This window comes from Danio aesculapii, chromosome 4, assembly GCF_903798145.1.
Source record: "Danio aesculapii chromosome 4, fDanAes4.1, whole genome shotgun sequence".
NCBI lineage: Eukaryota > Metazoa > Chordata > Actinopteri > Cypriniformes > Danionidae > Danio > Danio aesculapii.
Window position 1 is genome coordinate 21,066,487 of NC_079438.1, and position 19,031 is coordinate 21,085,517.

The window sequence follows — 19,031 nt, forward strand, 5'->3', positions numbered from 1 at the left end:
TTTATTTAAATCTTGCCAAACGGTGTGTATAATATTACAGTGCCAAAATATGTGGAAATGATCTGCCAATACATTTCCACATTTTCTCCAGCATTCACCATTTTTTGATCTCTAGTTTGAAAGTATTTTATTTCAGGTGTTATAAAGAACCTGATTACATTTTTCCAAATAAATTCCCTTCATGAATCTGAATTGTGACCATCTGTGTTTTTTAAATAGTTAACCATTCCTCATTTGTTATTATTATATTGGCTTCCCTTTCCCATTTCTGCTTTATATACATTGGTGAGTGTTGGGGAACAATAGTCTGTTACGGAGGGGGAAGAGAGGGAAGAAGGGGGAAGAGAGGGAGGAGAGGAAAAAAGAGAAGAAAAGGAGGGAAAAAGAGAAAGAAGAGAAGAAAAATGGGCGGAAGAGGAAAATATTTTTTATTTAGTTTTTAATAATTTATTTACAGGTAAAAAAGTCACTCTGTACTATTAACATTTGATTAATACTACATATTTTATTAGCTTTTTTATTATAAATATATTTGCTTTTAGGTACATTTCTGCTAAGTATTTTGCTAAGTATAGAGAAACTACAAATTAGTTTCTTTATTGAAACATTATTTTCTGGACTATTTCATTTTGTGCCCATTTAATTTTTTGAATTATACTATGGCAAAACACAACCAGCTAAAGAAACAAGCAGAGAAACAGTTTATTTAAAATTAGTCATAGCCAATTATTAACATTTACAATATAATAGCTCAACAGCAGTGCAAACAAGTGCAAAAGAAGAGAAAATAATTACACACATAAATAAATAAAGCAGTCTACATAAATAAATGTTTCTTGGAATAAATAAAAATAATACAAAATGTGCAAATAAACAAATGATAAAAACAAATAAATTAGAAATTTACATTTTTTTAAATTATAATTTAAAGTAAAAAACAACAACAAGTAAAACAAAAGACCCCTGAAAATATTTAAATGTCAATATTAAAAATAAACACTTCAGGAAGTGCCCAGGTCTTCTGGAACATTTTTATTATTTTTCTCCTTTTTTAATTCTTTCCAACCACTGCTTCTTCGGCAAGGCCTCTACAGAGTCCAGTCTCCGCTGTTCTAAACTGCCCACATTTCTTACATGTATTATACTGTACTTTGCGGGTCAGTTTACGAACGGGAGCAACAGCAGTACCAGGTGTGGATGGAATGGCAGGAGGGGCAGAAGGGAGGCCAAACCCAAAAGCCGGTGAAGCAGAAGCCATCATAGACCCGTGTGAGGGCACTGGCATCAGCATGACCAGTTGAGTCCCTGGTGGTGGAGCAGGAATAAGTTGCCGTTGGGCTTGCTGCATCTGAGCAGGTGGCAAAGCTGGTGGGTCTGACAAAATGGTCCTTTTTCTTTTTAGTTTAGCCTGGCCCACAGTGCTACTGGCCAAGTGGTACTGGTTAGCCGGGCCTTGCTGAGGTGGTGGAGATGGGGGGGGCGCACATTGGCAGGCAATAGGGGGTCAGCCACCACAGACAAGCGGCTTGGAAGTTGCAATTACAACTGCAGTGTCCTGCTGTTTAACTTTTTTATTATGCCACTGTACCAGGGTGGTGTGACTCACATCCACCAGTTGAAGGTTAGTCTGCTTCATCACTATAGCATTGGCCAGAATGCTGCACCTGATTTTTCTGTAGTCTGCCAGGATGGGATCCCATCTCGACACTGTGCCGGTCCCCTTCTTTTTGGGTGTTCTATGTATGGCACAGAGCCTGACAAAAAATAGTCTCAACCAAGCGACAGCAATCTGGCCACTGTGCAAGTGGAGCAGAGGTGGTCAGGGCATGCCTCTTCAAACTCTCCACTCCTGGGGTAAACTCCTGCCTCTTCTTTGGGGACCTAAACCTCCCTGTGTCCAGCTTTGCTTGATGCCTGGCTGCAAACACCACCCTCTGCTTGTCATAGTCCAGCAGGTTCTGCCAAAGAGCAACAATATTGCTCACCTAAGCAGAAAAAGCAGATAATACATGCTAATGAGAAAGCAAAATGTGCAAAAGGTAAGCAAGTATGACAAGTTAAAGAGTGAACAAAGAGTGGGTTTATATTCCTTACCTGCTAGTTGGTGAGGACAAGGGAGGGCTGATTCCTCAGGTCCACAAGATACTCTGCCAGGCTGTCCACTCTGTCCATACCTGGTACACCTGAGCCATCCACAGCCTAAAAAAATTTAAATAATAATTATAATACACACACACATAACAAACATAGGCACAAAACATAGATTGTAGATGCGTAAACATAGATAGGTTACAAGATATTTACATACACCAGACTCAGATGTCGATGTGCTTTGCTGCAACATGGAGGCAGCAACCAGGGTGGCAGAGGCATCAGGCTGGGTGGAGGGTTCAGTAGGTTGGGTGGAGTGGGCAACAGGCTGGGAGGAGGCATCAGAGAAGATGGTGATTGCAGCAGGTTGGGAGGAGGAAGCATGCTGGATGGAGGAGGCAGGGGCTTGGGTGGAGCGTGCAGCAGCATCCAGGGCAGTGGAGACAGCAGACTGGGTGGAGGCAGAAGCAGGATAGGCAGTGGAGGCAACAGCCAGGGCGGTGGAGACAGCAGACTGGGTGGAGACAGTAGCAGGATAGTCAGTGGAGGCAGCAGCCAGGCCGGTAAAAACAGCAGAGGAGGTGGCAGTCAGAGTGGTGGAGGCTGGAGGGTGGATGGAGGAGGTCGCAGCCAGGTCGGTGAAGGCTGGAGGATGGATAGAGGAGGTAGTTGCCAGGGTGGTGGAGGCTGGAGGATGGATAGAGGAGTTAGTTGCCAGGGCAGTGGAGGCAGCTGGGTGGATGGAAGAGACAGCAGCTGGGGTCATGGCAATGGGCTCAGAGGTGGGCAGGAAGTGGGAGGAGATGGAGAAGTTTGGGTCATCGGAGAGACTTGGCACAGTTATATCATATACTTCATCCTCCCCGAAGCCCTCATCTTCTTCCCCACCTTCATCCACATCCTCCAACATTTCCTGAGTCTGGGTTTAATGCCATGGGCTGTCCAGTCTGACTCAGGAGGTAGTCAACACCAAGCAGCTCTCCTACAAATGGAGAACAAAAAGACACAGACATTTATGACTTATCATATTTAAAGCATTCCATAATAATACTACAAAGACTTTCAATAATATCTAGACTTCTGTATTTGCCACTCACCACATGGTTGGCTTTGGTGATGCAAATAATAAAAAAAATAAATAAATAACAATGAACACCCCCAAACCAAAAGTATTATGCACATAAGTGTATGACATACCGGTGTATTGGGCAGGAGGCCTGAATGTTGGTATAAAAGCCCGACCAAACACCTTCAGGCTGTTGGTGTTGACAGAGTGGGCCATATGCCAGGAGTATGTGAGAAGGGATGCTGGCTTGCTGGTCACAGCCGCAGTCCCTTGATCCTGGTTCCACCTGTTCAGGCCTTCCAGGAGGTATAGTTGAAAATTCAGTGCATTGGCACTGGTTCCTAGCAGAAAAAAGCAAATTAATAAAAAGGCACAATTTTCTACATTTTAAAAATTATTTAGAAGGTCACACATGTGAAATACCAACCTGGAATGAACCTGTTCAGGTGGCAGTGAAAAGACTCCAGAGATGTGGACCGTCTAGCACACCGATACTTTGTCAGAATGACCCCAGACTTTGTGGTGGTGCCTACCTCTATATAGAGTGGCACTCCAGGCTGCATGGATGCTGGATGCATTTGATATGACGTTTTTGAACACGCCAGATGTGCTCCATGTGCACCTCATCCATTAAGGGCACACCCATAAGGTCCCTCCCATTTGCTCCCCCGAGTTCCTGCAGCAGCCTCTCAATCAGGCATATGGTGTCTTTCTCGCCACGTGTCCTCCTGCGGCAGTAACGGCTAAGATCCTTTTTGGTGATGCTTCTGTCCACCATGTCATCACTTATAGATGGCACACCCTCCTGCATCAGCTGTTTTTTTTTTGCCTGCCGCAACAGGCTGAGATCTCCTGCATCCCACTCAAAGATACAGGCAGACAGGCATCCGATAAAGGTGAGGTATAGGGAATGGGCATCAGTGGTGCAGCCCACAGCCAGCTGCCTCATAAAATGCCAGATGTCCAGCCTTATGTGAAGATCTGGCCATTCTCCAAACTTATTTTGCAACTTACTGGTCACTCCCTCATTTATGCAGCAGCCACATTCCACATAGAGCAGCATTGGGGGTGGAACAGCTGCCTGGCGGTACCGCTCCATGACACCAGCCACCATTCTGTCCAGCCCTGGCCTCTCTTGCACTGTCAGGACACTGCTCAGAATCTGGCCAATCTCATTGCTAATGGAGGTCAACCAGAGCGCTGTCCCCCGTCCATGACCAGCCAGCTTCTTTGTGATCTGGAATTTATAAATGTAGCAAAGCATTTATGTTCGAATTTTATCACAGCCAACAATAATAATATGGCAATATTATAGAATTTAAAAACATTCAAGCCTAACACAGAGTCAGTGATGCATTACCTGTTTGGTAGAATCCATCTTTAATATAGTCCCAAAGATGGATGTGATGCTGGCCTTAATGTGGTCTAGCCTGGAGAGGATGTCCCTGCCATACACTGAGAGTAGCCAACGACTGGTGGGGATGTCGATGGGCTCTGGAGGCACCTGGCAGGCCACAGGAAAAAGGCTGGGTCGATCAACAAAGTCAGCACACTCTCCAAGATAATGTGCCAACCTCTTCAGCCATTCCTCCCCATGGTTTTCTCTCAGCTGCTTCACCAGTCGAGCCGGACTGTTGCCCAATGTCCTGTCCCAAAGCAACCCTATGACACGGATGTCACAGGCATACCTGAAATGCGCATTGTCGCTGTAATCAATTGCAGGTAATTATTGGAGGGTCAGTGGTTTGGGTCTACATAACTACCACATTTTCTACTCTGCTATACTTACTTGCGGGTCAGAATCAGCCTGAACATTTTCTGGTGTGGCAGGTCAAGTTGGTCGCGGACAATCTGACTTGTTGACAGATAGTTCAGAGAACACACAGTGCACCTGAGTGTCTCAGTCAACATCAGGTAGTATCTGTCAATGTCCAGGACCTTTCGAGCCCTCTTGTGGACACCATAACCTGTCAGATTCTTGCCACAAGTTGGGCAGGAGAACCTCACCTTCCACAGGTGGTAGGGCATCCACACCATTAACCTGCAGGACTATGCTAGAAACATTCTGAAGCTAGTGGTATGTACATCCTGTCAAAAACATACTAAAGGGTTTTAAGCAAGCATTAATTACACAGAAAATATTCACCATTGACAAACTTAGAGGGGGCCTTAGGAAAGACCATGGCACTGAAGCCTCAGACTGTGCACCAGTGGTGCCAGGAGCAGTGTTTGAAGCCTCAGACTGTGGGCCAATGATGCCATGAGCTGTGTCTGAAGCCTCAGACTGTGGGCCAGTGGCGCCAGAAGCTGTGTCTGAAGCCTCAGACTGTGGTGGTGCAGCGGGAGATTGGGTGTAAGTGGCAGGCTGCAAAAAAAAAAAAAAAAGATGTAGTGAAAAAGCATAACAGCACTAATAAAAATATATATTTGTTGCATTATCATTAAAGTCTTTTTTAGTATATCACCTTAGTGGTGTGAAATCCACAATTGCAGGTCCTGGATTCCCCAAAGAGGGTGGTCTGTCCGCGGGCATGCATGGGACATTTCTCAATCTGAAAAGATAGATTTGAAAGATCTGAGGATTCTTTCTAACCTCTGTGTTTTGCTTCGAATACTTTAATTAATCATATCATTATTTAGAAACATTCTTCATGTAATTTAATCACATATTTATTGTTTTTGACATTGTGTACTTATTTTTCTATTCCATGGTTATTTATTTTCATGATTAGGAGATAAGAGTTTTTAATGTCAAAGCACTGATATTGTTTGCACCATTGCCAACCAATCTGCATACTACATATAATGTCATGAAGTATAAGTAATTTTGCCTTACCTTCTGATTAATGTCATACCACTTCCTCTGTCTTGGAGCTGGTCGATTGCCTGCTCCAGAAGGCCAAACACCAGAGCTGGCAAAGACTCTCAACCTGGCCATCCACTCCCCATCACCCATGGCCTTGTGGCTTTTTGGCTTAGTGCTCATCTGAACATAAAATGTAAATAAAACTTAACAAGTGCATTAATTACAATACTGTAGCCTGTTGCCTGAAACAAGCGAAAGAAAGATCACATTTCCCAGGTAATTTCTCTGCTATGGTAAAGGGATAGTACTAAAAACATATTAATTAATAGAAACATGAAATAATTAATAGATTAATAGAAACACCCGTTTGCACTGGCTGCCGGTTGCTGCCCGCATCAAATACAAAGCTCTGATGTTTGCTTACAAAGCAACCTCTGGCTTTGCTCCTTCGTATCTGCTCTCACTTCTGCAGATGTATGTGCCCTCCAGAAACTTGCGTTCTGTGAATGAACGTCGCCTCGTTGTTCCATCCCAAAGAGGGAAGAAATCACTTTCCCGAACTCTCACATTCAATCTGCCCAGTTGGTGGAATGAACTCCCTAACTACATCAGAACAGCAGAGTCACTTGCTGTCTTCAAGAAACGACTAAAAACGCAACTGTTTAGCCTACACTTTCCTTCCTTATCTTAACTGCCTCTCTGGCTATACCACTAACTGTACTCTCTCTCTCTCTCTCTCTCTCTCTCTCTCTCTCTCTCTCTCTCTCTCTCAAAAAAAAAAAAAAACTTTACTAATGCTTTGCTTCTTAGACTTTACACACCTGAAACTTGTCTATAGCACTTGTTCACTGCTGCTCTTATAGTTGTGTAAATTGCTTCCTTGTCCTCATTTGTAAGTCGCTTTGGATAAATCGTCTGCTAAATGACTAAATGTAAATGTAAATATATAATTAATTATGGTGGCTTGAAAAGCCAGCATATTGTTATCTATCAAAACTTCTTCTTCTTCTTCTTCTTCTTCTTCTGAGACTAATTTCTAAGTGTATCTCCTCCTAGGCCTTTCAAGCTACATACTTCAAACTTTCGTCAAACCTTCAAACTGGTCTGACTCGGGTTGCTATATCTTTTCTAACTGATCCGACTTTGGGTTTTCCGAAAAACGACCCAGAAAAATCCCAAAAGTCCCATTGACTTAACATTGGGTCAAACTTTGTGAGCTCATAACTCTGCATCAGACTGTCCTACAGACTTCTAACTGGACTCATTTAACTCAGTCTAGCCAGCAGCAAATAACTGATGACTTCTTAACTTACTAGCCACTCCCTAGCAACCACTTACAGCACCCTAGCAACTGTCCCATAGACTTCCATTGTAAAAGACTGTCATTTACTTAACATTGGATCAACCTTTGTGAGCTCAAAACTCTGCATCAGACTGTCCTACAGACTAGAGTCTGGCCTCATTCAACTCAGTCTAGCCAGCAGCCAATCACTGATTACCTTTAAACCACTCCCTAGCAACCAATTTCAGCACCCTAGCAACTGTCCCAAAGACTGTGACTAGCTATTCTAACACATGCTAACAGTTTAAACTTCCTACCGACATGCTAATCTTGCTAGAAAGGTGCTAGCAACACGATAGTGACATGCTAGTCATGCTTGTAACATGCTAATTCATGCTAACAACATGCTAATTCATGCTAGAAACAAGCTGATTCATGCTAGAATCATGCTAGTAACATACTAATATCATGCTAGTTACATGCTAATATCATGCTAGTTACATGCTAATTCAGGCTAGAATCATGCTAGTAACCTGCTAATTCATGCTAGTAACATGCTGGTAACATGCTAATTCATACTAGAATCATGCTAACAACATGCTAATTCATGCTAGAAACATGCTAGTAACATGCTAATTCATGCTAGAATCATGCTAATTCATGCTAGAAACATGCTAATTCATGCTAGAACCATGCTAATAACATGCTAATTCATGCAAGAAACATGCTAGTAACATGCTAATTCATGCTAGAATCATGTTAATAACATGCTAATTCATGCTAGAATCATGCTAGAAACATGCTAATTCATGCTAGAAACATGCTAGTAACATGCTAGAATCATGCTAGAATCATGCTAATGACATGCTAATTCATGCTAGAATCATGCTAATAACATGCTAATTCATGCTAGAAACATGCTAATTCATGCTAGAATCATGCTAATAACATGCTAATTCATGCTAGAAACATGCTAGTACCATGCTAATTAATGCTAGAATCATGCTAGTAACATGCTAATTCATGCTAGAATCATGCTAATAACGTGCTAATTCATGCTAGAATCATGCTAGTAACATGCTAATTCATGCTAGAAACATGCTAGTAACATGCTAATTCATGCTAGAATCATGCTAGTAACATGCTAATTCATGCTAGAATGCTAATAACATGCTAATTCATGCTAGTAACATGCTAATTCATGCTAGAATCATGCTAATAACATGCTAATTCATGCTAGAAACATGCTAGTAACATGCTAATTAATGCTAGTAACATACTAATTCATGCTAGAATCATGCTAGTCACATGCTAATTCATGCTAGAAACATGCTAGTTACATGCTAATTCATGCTAGAAACATGCTAGTAACATGCTAATTCATGCTAGAATCATGCTAGTAACATGCTAATTCATGCTAGAATCATGCTAATAACATGCTAATTCATGCTAGAAACATGCTAATTCATGCTAGAATCATGCTAATAACATGCTAAATCATGCTAGAAACATGCTAATAACATGCTAATTCATGCTAGAAACATGCTAGTAACATGCTAATTCATGCTAGAATCATGCTAGTAACATGCTAATTCATGCTAGAAACATGCTAGTAACATGCAAATTCATGCTAGAATCATGCTAGTTACATGCTAATTCATGCTAGAATCATGCTAGTAACATGCTAATTCATGCTAGAAACATGCTAGTAACATGCTAGAATCATGCTAGTAACATACTAATATCATGCTAGTTACATGCTAATATCATGCTAGTTACATGCTAATTCAGGCTAGAATCATGCTAGTAACCTGCTAATTCATGCTAGTAACATGCTGGTAACATGCTAATTCATACTAGAATCATGCTAACAACATGCTAATTCATGCTAGAAACATGCTAGTAACATGCTAATTCATGCTAATTCATGCTAGAAACATGCTAATTCATGCTAGAACCATGCTAATAACATGCTAATTCATGCAAGAAACATGCTAGTAACATGCTAATTCATGCTAGAATCATGTTAATAACATGCTAATTCATGCTAGAATCATGCTAGAAACATGCTAATTCATGCTAGAAACATGCTAGTAACATGCTAGAATCATGCTAGAATCATGCTAATGACATGCTAATTCATGCTAGAATCATGCTAATAACATGCTAATTCATGCTAGAAACATGCTAATTCATGCTAGAATCATGCTAATAACATGCTAATTCATGCTAGAAACATGCTAGTACCATGCTAATTAATGCTAGAATCATGCTAGTAACATGCTAATTCATGCTAGAATCATGCTAATAACGTGCTAATTCATGCTAGAATCATGCTAGTAACATGCTAATTCATGCTAGAAACATGCTAGTAACATGCTAATTCATGCTAGAATCATGCTAGTAACATGCTAATTCATGCTAGAATGCTAATAACATGCTAATTCATGCTAGTAACATGCTAATTCATGCTAGAATCATGCTAATAACATGCTAATTCATGCTAGAAACATGCTAGTAACATGCTAATTAATGCTAGTAACATGCTAATTCATGCTAGAATCATGCTAGTCACATGCTAATTCATGCTAGAAACATGCTAGTTACATGCTAATTCATGCTAGAAACATGCTAGTAACATGCTAATTCATGCTAGAATCATGCTAGTAACATGCTAATTCATGCTAGAATCATGCTAATAACATGCTAATTCATGCTAGAAACATGCTAATTCATGCTAGAATCATGCTAATAACATGCTAAATCATGCTAGAAACATGCTAGTAACATGCTAATTCATGCTAGAAACATGCTAGTAACATGCTAATTCATGCTAGAATCATGCTAGTAACATGCTAATTCATGCTAGAAACATGCTAGTAACATGCAAATTCATGCTAGAATCATGCTAGTTACATGCTAATTCATGCTAGAATCATGCTAGTAACATGCTAATTCATGCTAGAAACATGCTAGTAACATGCTAGAATCATGCTAGAAACATGCTAATTAATGCTAACAACATGCTAATTCATGCTAGAAACATGCTAGTAACATGCTAATTCATGCTAGAATCATGCTAGTAACATGCTAATTCATGCTAGAATCATGCTAACAACATGCTAATTCAAGCTAGAAACATGCTAGTAACATGCTAATTCATGCTAGAATCATGCTAGTAACATGCTAATTCATGCTAGAACCATGCTAGTAACATGCTAATTCATGCTAGAAACATGCTAGTAACATGCTAATTCATGCTAGAAACATGCTAGTAACATGCTAATTCATGCTAGAATCATGCTAATAACATGCTAATTCATGCTAGAATCATGCTATTTCATGCTAGAAACATGCTAACATTATGCTAATTCTTGCTAGAATCATGCTAGTAACATGCTGATTCATGCTGGAAACATGCTAGTAACATGCTATTTCATGCTAGAATCATGCTAGTAACAAGGTAATTCATGCTAGAATCATGCTAGTAACATGCTAATTCATGCTAGAATCATGCTAATTTATGCTAGCAACTGCCTAGCAACCACTCATAATACTTTAGCAACTGCCTAGCAACAACCTAGCAACGCCTTAGCAACCACTCAGAACACCCTAGCAACCACCTAGCAACACCCCATACGGGGGGAGGGAGCTGTTGACGCGTCGAGAAACGTTTTGATAAACACATCCAAACAACTGTATATACAGTATATATGCATGTATATATAGATACAGTTAATAATTTAAAGACACGTTCGAACAAAATCAATGATTTCTGCAACTGTATCAAAAGTATGTAATGTTAAACAGTTTGTGGGGTCGTGACCTTTGACACCATGCACGTGAATTTAGGGTGACTTTTGTTAAAGTTCTTGTCATAAAATTATAAATCAGCATTAGGAGGCCAAGACTGACATAACAAAAGACTACAATCGACAAAACAACTTCTATCAGTAGATATAGACGTTGACAAAAATAACTTACCTTGATCGGTTATATGATGATGTGCATATAATCATTTGCACGCGACGCGATTGGCTCTCATCCATTCTCACAATGGAGAGCGAGAGCAGCGATTGGCTCCCATCCATTCTCACAATGGAGAGCGAGCGCAACGATTGGACGAGGAGGGAGACCGAGACAGACGATCCTGATCCAGGTAGCGCCACAGAGACTCAGACTAATCAATCCAACTGTGGTAGAAACGCTGAACTTTGTCATGATAGGTATCCAGGTGAATCCAAATAAAAGCTGCCGAAAAGAGAGAGAGAGAAAGGTAACAGAAACATGCAGCTCAAACCCACAACCCTGAGATTAAGAGTCTCATGCTCTACCGACTGAGCTAGCCAGGCTTCTAATACTCTCATTCTAGTCACTGTTTTGATCAATACCTTCCCTACCTGTGTAGAGTTTGATGCTGTTTTTAAGTCAACTGGAATCAGTAACTTGGCCGATACAGGCACTGGACAACAAACTTCTACTGAATCCTGATGTCAACTTGTAACGCTACACAGCACGTGGCCCAGGATCATTGCCCGGTGCACGTGTTAGCAGTTGCAAGGCAGAGAAAAGCTTAATTCGTCCCTGAGTGGGCTTGAACCACCAACCTTTCGGTTAACAGCCGAACGCGCTAACCAATTGCGCCACAGAGACTTCAGAGCAGCACAACTGTAGTAGAAATGCTGAACTTTGTCTCAATAGGTATGCTCGAAGAATCCAATTGAAAGCTGCCGAAAAGAGAGAGAAAAACGCCCAACGTGGGGCTCCAACCCACGACCCTGAGATTAAGAGTCTCATGCTCTACCGACTGAGCTAGCCGGGCTTCTGATGCGTTCATTCTAGTCACTGTTTTGATCAATACCTTCCCTACCTGTGTAAAGTTTGATGCTGATTTTAAGTCAACTGGAATAAGTAACTTGGCCGATCCAGGCACTGGACAACAAACTTCTGCTAAATCCTGATGTCATCTTGTAACGCCAGACAGCACGTGGCCCAGGATCATTGCCCGGTGCACGTGTTAGCAGTTGCAAGGCAGCAAAAGCATTCGTCCTTCCCTGGGTAGGCTCGAACCACCAAGCTTTGGGTTAACAGCCGAACATGCTAACCGATTGCCCCACTGAGACTCAGACACCAAACCGACTGTTGTAGAAAACCTGAACTTTGTCTCACTTGGTCTGCAGGATGAATCCAAATGAAAGCTGCCGAAAAGAGAGAGAAAGGTAACAGAAACAGCCAACGTAGGGCTCAAACCCACGTCACTGAGATTAAGTGTCTCATGCTCTCCCGTCTGAGCTAGCCGAGCTTGTGAGACACTCATTCTAGTCACTGTTTTTATCAATACCTTCCCTACCTGTGTAAAGTTTGATGCTGATTTTAAGTCAACTGGAATAAGTAAATTGGCCAATAGAGGCACAGGACAAAAAACTTCTGCTAAATCCTGATGTCATCTTGTAACGCCAGACAGGGCTTGTGAGATGCTCATTCAAGAGAAAGTCACTGTTTTGATCAATACCTTCCCTACCTGTGTAAAGTTTAATGTTTTTAATGTTATCTTGTAACGCCAGACAGCACGTGGCCCAGGATCATTGCCCGGTGCACGTGTTAGCAGTTGCAAGGCAGCAAAAGCCTTCGTTCGTCCCTGGATGGGCTCAAAGCAACAACCTTTTGGTTAACAGCCGAACGCACTAACCGATTGTGCCACAGAGACTCAGACTAAATATACCAACTGTGGTAGAAACCAGAACTTTGTCTCACTTGGTCTGCTGGATGAACCCAAATGAAAGCTGCCGAAAAGAGAGAGAGAAAGGTAACAGAAACACCCAACATGAGGCTTGAACTAACATCACTGAGATTAAGTGTCTCATGCTCACCCGACTGAGCTAGCCGGGCTAGTGAGAAACTCATTCTAGTCACTGTTTTGATCAATACCTTCCCTACCTGTGTAAAGTTTGATGCCGATTTTAAGTCAACTGGAATAAGTAACTTGGCCGATCCAGGCACTGGACAACAAACTTCTGCTAAATCCCAGTGTCATCTTGTAACGCCAGTCAGCACGTGCCCCAGGATCTATGCCCAGTGCAGGAGTTAGCAGTTGCTAGGCAGAGAAAGGCTTAAATCGTCCCTGGGTGGGCTCGAAACACCAACCTTTCGGTTAACAGCCGAACACGCTAACCAATTGCGCCACAGAGACTTCGAGAGCAACCCAGCTGTAGTAGAAATGCTGAACTTTGTCTCAATAGGTATGCTCGAAGAATCCAATTGAAAGCTGCCGAAAAGAGAGAGAGAAAGGTAACAGAAACGCCCAACGTGGGGCTCGAACCCACGACCCTGAGATTAAGAGTCTCATGCTCTACCGACTGAGCTAGCCGGGCTTCTGATGCGTTCATTCTAGTCACTGTTTTGATCAATACCTTCCCTACCTGTGTAAAGTTTGATGCTGATTTTAAGTCAACTGGAATAAGTAACTTGGCCGATCCAGGCACTGGACAACGAACTTCTGCTAAATCCTGATGTCATCTTGTAACGCCAGACAGCACGTGGCCCAGAATCATTGCCCAGTGCACGTGTTAGCAGTTGCAAGGCAGAGAAAAGCTTAATTCGTCCCTGGGTGGGCTCGAACCACCAACCTTTCAGTTAACAGCCGAACGCGCTAACCAATTGCGCCACAGAGACTTCGAGAGCAACACAACTGTAGTAGAAATGCTGAACTTTGTCTCAATAGGTATGCTCGAAGAATCTAATTGAAAGCTGCCGAAAAGAGAGAGAAAAACGCCCAACGTGGGGCTCGAACCCACGACCCTGAGATTAAGAGTCTCATGCTCTACCGACTGAGCTAGCCTGGCTTCTGATGCATTTATTCTAGTCACTGTTTTGATCAATACCTTCCCTACCTGTGTAAAGTTTGATGCTGATTTTAAGTCAACTGGAATAAGTAACTTGGCCGATCCAGGCACTGGACAACAAACTTCTGCTAAATCCTGATGTCATCTTGTAACGCCAGACAGCACGTGGCCCAGGATCATTGCCCGGTGCACGTGTTAGCAGTTGCAAGGCAGAGAAAAGCTTAATTCGTCCCTGGGTGGGCTCGAACCACCAACCTTTCGGTTAACAGCCGAACGCGCTAACCAATTGCGCCACAGAGACTTCGAGAGCAACACAACTGTAGTAGAAATGCTGAACTTTGTCTCAGTAGGTATGCTCGATGAATCCAATTGAAAGCTGCCGAAAAGAGAGAAAAAAACACCCAACGTGGGGCTCGAACCCACGACCCTGAGATTAAGAGTCTCATGCTCTACCGACTGAGCTAGCCGGGCTTCTGATGCGTTTATTCTAGTCACTGTTTTGATCAATACCTTCCCTACCTGTGTAAAGTTTGATGCTGATTTTAAGTCAACTGGAATAAGTAACTTGGCCGATCCAGGCACTGGACAACAAACTTCTGCTAAATCCTGATGTCATCTTGTAACGCCAGACAGCACGTGGCCCAGGATCATTGCCCGGTGCACGTGTTAGCAGTTGCAAGGCAGAGAAAAGCTTAATTCGTCCCTGGGTGGGCTCGAACCACCAACCTTTCGGTTAACAGCCGAACACGCTAACCAATTGCGCCACAGAGACTTCGAGAGCAACACAACTGTAGTAGAAATGCTGAACTTTGTCTCAATAGGTATGCTCGAAGAATCCAATTGAAAGCTGCCGAAAAGAGAGAGAAAAACGCCCAACGTGGGGCTCGAACCCACGACCCTGAGATTAAGAGTCTCATGCTCTACCGACTGAGCTAGCCGGGCTTCTGATGCGTCTATTCTAGTCACTGTTTTGATCAATACCTTCCCTACCTGTGTAAAGTTTGATGCTGATTTTAAGTCAACTGGAATAAGTAACTTGGCAGATCCAGGCATTGGACAACAAACTTCTGCTAAATCCTGATGTCATCTTGTAACGCCAGACAGCACGTGGCCCAGGATCATTGCCCGGTGCACGTGTTAGCAGTTGCAAGGCAGCAAAAGCATTCGTCCTTCCCTGGGTGGGCTTGAACCACCAAGCTTTGGGTTAACAGCCGAACATGCTAACCGATTGCCCCACTGAGACTCAGACACCAAACCGACTGTTGTAGAAAACCTGAACTTTGTCTCACTTGGTCTGCAGGATGAATCCAAATGAAAGCTGCCGAAAAGAGAGAGAGAAACGCCCAACATGGGGCTCGAATCCACGACCCTGAGATTAAGAGTCTCATGCTCTACCGACTGAGCTAGCTGGGCTTCTGATGCGCTCATTCTAGTCACTGTTTTGATCAATACCTTCCCTACCTGTGTAAAGTTTAATGGTTTTTTTTTTATGTCAACTGGCATTTAAAAAAATTGGCCAATACAGGCACTGGACAACAAACTTCTGCTAAATCCTGATGTCATCTTGTAACGCCAAACAGCACGTGGCCCAGGATCTATGCCCAGTGCAGGTGTTAGCAGTTGCTAGGCAGAGAAAGGTTTAATTCTTCCCTGTGTGGGCTCGAACCACCAACCTTTCGGTTAACAGCTGAACGCGCTAACCAATTGCGCCACAGAGACTTCGAGAGCAACCCAGCTGTAGTAGAAATGCTGAACTTTGTCTCAATAGGTATGCTCGAAGAATCCAATTGAAAGCTGCCGAAAAGAGAGCGAGAAAGGTAACAGAGACGCCCAACGTGGGGCTCGGACCCACGACCCTGAGATTAAGAGTCTCATGCTCTACCGACTGAGCTAGCCGGGCTTCCGATACATTTATTCTAGTCACTGTTTTGATCAATACCTTCCCTACCTGTGTAAAGTTTGATGCTGATTTTAAGTCAACTGGAATAAGTAACTTGGCCGATCCAGGCACTGGACAACAAACTTCTGCTAAATCCTGATGTCATCTTGTAACGCCAGACAGCACGTGGCCCAGGATCATTGCCCGGTGCACGTGTTAGCAGTTGCAAGGCAGCAAAAGCCTTCGTTCGTCCCTGGATGGGCTCAAAGCAACAACCTTTTGGTTAACAGCCGAACGCACTAACCGATTGTGCCACAGAGACTCAGACTAAATATACCAACTGTGGTAGAAACCAGAACTTTGTCTCACTTGGTCTGCTGGATGAACCCAAATGAAAGCTGCCGAAAAGAGAGAGAGATAACAGAAACACCCAACATGAGGCTTGAACTAACATCACTGAGATTAAGTGTCTCATGCTCACCCGACTGAGCTAGCCGGGCTAGTGAGAAACTCATTCTAGTCACTGTTTTGATCAATACCTTCCCTACCTGTGTAAAGTTTGATGCCGATTTTAAGTCAACTGGAATAAGTAACTTGGCCGATCCAGGCACTGGACAACAAACTTCTGCTAAATCCCAGTGTCATCTTGTAACGCCAGACAGCACGTGCCCCAGGATCTATGCCCAGTGCAGGTGTTAGCAGTTGCTAGGCAGAGAAAGGCTTAAATCGTCCCTGGGTGGGCTCGAAACACCAACCTTTCGGTTAACAGCCGAACACGCTAACCAATTGCGCCACAGAGACTTCGAGAGCAACCCAGCTGTAGTAGAAATGCTGAACTTTGTCTCAATAGGTATGCTCGAAGAATCCAATTGAAAGCTGCCGAAAAGAGAGAGAGAAAGGTAACAGAAACGCCCAACGTGGGGCTCGAACTCACGACCCTGAGATTAAGAGTCTCATGCTCTACCGACTGAGCTAGCCGGGCTTCTGATGCGTTCATTCTAGTCACTGTTTTGATCAATACCTTCCCTACCTGTGTAAAGTTTGATGCTGATTTTAAGTCAACTGGAATAAGTAACTTGGCCGATCCAGGCACTGGACAACGAACTTCTGCTAAATCCTGATGTCATCTTGTAACGCCAGACAGCACGTGGCCCAGAATCATTGCCCGGTGCACGTGTTAGCAGTTGCAAGGCAGAGAAAAGCTTAATTCGTCCCTGGGTGGGCTCGAACCACCAACCTTTCGGTTAACAGCCGAACGCGCTAACCAATTGCGCCACAGAGACTTCGAGAGCAACACAACTGTAGTAGAAATGCTGAACTTTGTCTCAATAGGTATGCTCGAAGAATCTAATTGAAAGCTGCCGAAAAGAGAGAGAAAAACGCCCAACGTGGGGCTCGAACCCACGACCCTGAGATTAAGAGTCTCATGCTCTACCGACTGAGCTAGCCGGGCTTCTGATGCATTCATTCTAGTCACTGTTTTGATCAATACCTTCCCTACCTGTGTAAAGTTTGATGCTGATTTTAAGTCAACTGGAATAAGTAACTTGGCCGATCCAGGCACTGGACAACAAACTTCTGCTAAATCCTGATGTCATCTTGTAACGCCAGACAGCACGTGGCCCAGGATCATTGCCCGGTGCACGTGTTAGCAGTTGCAAGGCAGAGAAAAGCTTAATTCGTCCCTGGGTGGGCTCGAACCACCAACCTTTCGGTTAACAGCCGAACGCGCTAACCAATTGCGCCACAGAGACTTCGAGAGCAACACAACTGTAGTAGAAATGCTGAACTTTGTCTCAGTAGGTATGCTCGATGAATCCAATTGAAAGCTGCCGAAAAGAGAGAAAAAAACACCCAACGTGGGGCTCGAACCCACGACCCTGAGATTAAGAGTCTCATGCTCTACCGACTGAGCTAGCCGGGCTTCTGATGCGTTTATTCTAGTCACTGTTTTGATCAATACCTTCCCTACCTGTGTAAAGTTTGATGCTGATTTTAAGTCAACTGGAATAAGTAACTTGGCCGATCCAGGCACTGGACAACAAACTTCTGCTAAATCCTGATGTCATCTTGTAACGCCAGACAGCACGTGGCCCAGGATTATTGCCCGGTGCACGTGTTAGCAGTTGCAAGGCAGCAAAAGCATTCGTCCTTCCCTGGGTGGGCTCGAACCACCAAGCTTTGGGTTAACAGCCGAACATGCTAACAGATTGCCCCACTGAGACTCAGACACCAAACCGACTGTTGTAGAAAACCTGAACTTTGTCTCACTTGGTCTGCAGGATGAATCCAAATGAAAGCTGCCGAAAAGAGAGAGAAAGGTAACAGAAACAGCCAACGTAGGGCTCAAACCCACGTCACTGAGATTAAGTGTCTCATGCTCTCCCGTCTGAGCTAGCCGAGCTTGTGAGACACTCATTCTAGTCACTGTTTTTATCAATACCTTCCCTACCTGTGTAAAGGCTGTTGCTGATTTTAAGTCAACTGGAATAAGTAACTTGGCCGATCCAGGCACTGGACAACAAACTTCTGCTAAATCCTGATGTCATCTTGTAACGCCAGACAGCACGTGGCCCAGGATCATTGCCCGGTGCACGTGTTAGCAGTTGCAAGGCAGAGAAAAGCTTAATTCGTCCCTGGGTGGGCTCGAACCACCAACCTTTCGGTTAACAGCCGAACACGCTAACCAATTGCGCCACAGAGACTTCGAGAGCAACACAACTGTAGTAGAAATGCTGAACTTTGTCTCAGTAGGTATGCTCGAAGAATCCAATTGAAAGCTGCCGAAAAGAGAGAGAAAAACGCCCAACTTGGGGCTCGAACCCACGACCCTGAGATTAAGAGTCTCATGCTCTACCGACTGAGCTAGCCGGGCTTCTGATGCGTCTATTCTAGTCACTGTTTTGATCAATACCTTCCCTACCTGTGTAAAGTTTGATGCTGATTTTAAGTCAACTGGAATAAGTAACTTGGCAGATCCAGGCATTGGACAACAAACTTCTGCTAAATCCTGATGTCATCTTGTAACGCCAGACAGCACGTGGCCCAGGATCATTGCCCGGTGC

At 43.4% G+C, this 19,031-nt stretch overlaps 2 protein-coding genes and 17 non-coding genes across 19 annotated transcripts in view; all 19 read right to left on the reverse strand.

Annotated features, from left to right (window-relative positions):
• LOC130222162 (gastrula zinc finger protein XlCGF7.1-like) overlaps window positions 1-19,031 on the reverse strand; it is a 257,981-nt gene that overhangs the window by 74,668 nt on the left and 164,282 nt on the right. The window lies entirely within an intron of this gene.
• Window positions 1,585-3,620, reverse strand: LOC130222186 (uncharacterized). The gene is made up of 5 exons (XM_056454823.1): window positions 3,585-3,620; window positions 3,289-3,498; window positions 2,309-3,073; window positions 2,095-2,199; window positions 1,585-1,985 (listed from the first exon to the last, which is right to left on the reverse strand). The coding sequence occupies exons 3-4, from the start codon at window positions 2,999-3,001 to the stop codon at window positions 2,098-2,100; spliced, it is 795 nt and encodes a 264-aa protein (XP_056310798.1). The 5' UTR covers window positions 3,002-3,073; window positions 3,289-3,498; window positions 3,585-3,620; the 3' UTR covers window positions 1,585-1,985; window positions 2,095-2,097.
• trnan-guu (transfer RNA asparagine (anticodon GUU)) lies at window positions 11,825-11,898 on the reverse strand. The gene has a single exon. It is a non-coding gene; the product is annotated as a tRNA-Asn (tRNA).
• Window positions 11,995-12,067, reverse strand: trnak-cuu (transfer RNA lysine (anticodon CUU)). Its single transcript has one exon. It is a non-coding gene; the product is annotated as a tRNA-Lys (tRNA).
• Window positions 13,544-13,616, reverse strand: trnak-cuu (transfer RNA lysine (anticodon CUU)). Its single transcript has one exon. It is a non-coding gene; the product is annotated as a tRNA-Lys (tRNA).
• Window positions 13,844-13,917, reverse strand: trnan-guu (transfer RNA asparagine (anticodon GUU)). The gene has a single exon. It is a non-coding gene; the product is annotated as a tRNA-Asn (tRNA).
• On the reverse strand, window positions 14,015-14,087 carry trnak-cuu (transfer RNA lysine (anticodon CUU)). The gene has a single exon. It is a non-coding gene; the product is annotated as a tRNA-Lys (tRNA).
• On the reverse strand, window positions 14,315-14,388 carry trnan-guu (transfer RNA asparagine (anticodon GUU)). The gene has a single exon. It is a non-coding gene; the product is annotated as a tRNA-Asn (tRNA).
• Window positions 14,486-14,558, reverse strand: trnak-cuu (transfer RNA lysine (anticodon CUU)). The gene has a single exon. It is a non-coding gene; the product is annotated as a tRNA-Lys (tRNA).
• Window positions 14,786-14,859, reverse strand: trnan-guu (transfer RNA asparagine (anticodon GUU)). Its single transcript has one exon. It is a non-coding gene; the product is annotated as a tRNA-Asn (tRNA).
• Window positions 14,957-15,029, reverse strand: trnak-cuu (transfer RNA lysine (anticodon CUU)). Its single transcript has one exon. It is a non-coding gene; the product is annotated as a tRNA-Lys (tRNA).
• Window positions 15,915-15,987, reverse strand: trnak-cuu (transfer RNA lysine (anticodon CUU)). The gene has a single exon. It is a non-coding gene; the product is annotated as a tRNA-Lys (tRNA).
• Window positions 16,876-16,948, reverse strand: trnak-cuu (transfer RNA lysine (anticodon CUU)). The gene has a single exon. It is a non-coding gene; the product is annotated as a tRNA-Lys (tRNA).
• trnan-guu (transfer RNA asparagine (anticodon GUU)) lies at window positions 17,176-17,249 on the reverse strand. Its single transcript has one exon. It is a non-coding gene; the product is annotated as a tRNA-Asn (tRNA).
• On the reverse strand, window positions 17,347-17,419 carry trnak-cuu (transfer RNA lysine (anticodon CUU)). Its single transcript has one exon. It is a non-coding gene; the product is annotated as a tRNA-Lys (tRNA).
• On the reverse strand, window positions 17,647-17,720 carry trnan-guu (transfer RNA asparagine (anticodon GUU)). Its single transcript has one exon. It is a non-coding gene; the product is annotated as a tRNA-Asn (tRNA).
• On the reverse strand, window positions 17,818-17,890 carry trnak-cuu (transfer RNA lysine (anticodon CUU)). The gene has a single exon. It is a non-coding gene; the product is annotated as a tRNA-Lys (tRNA).
• On the reverse strand, window positions 18,598-18,671 carry trnan-guu (transfer RNA asparagine (anticodon GUU)). The gene has a single exon. It is a non-coding gene; the product is annotated as a tRNA-Asn (tRNA).
• Window positions 18,769-18,841, reverse strand: trnak-cuu (transfer RNA lysine (anticodon CUU)). The gene has a single exon. It is a non-coding gene; the product is annotated as a tRNA-Lys (tRNA).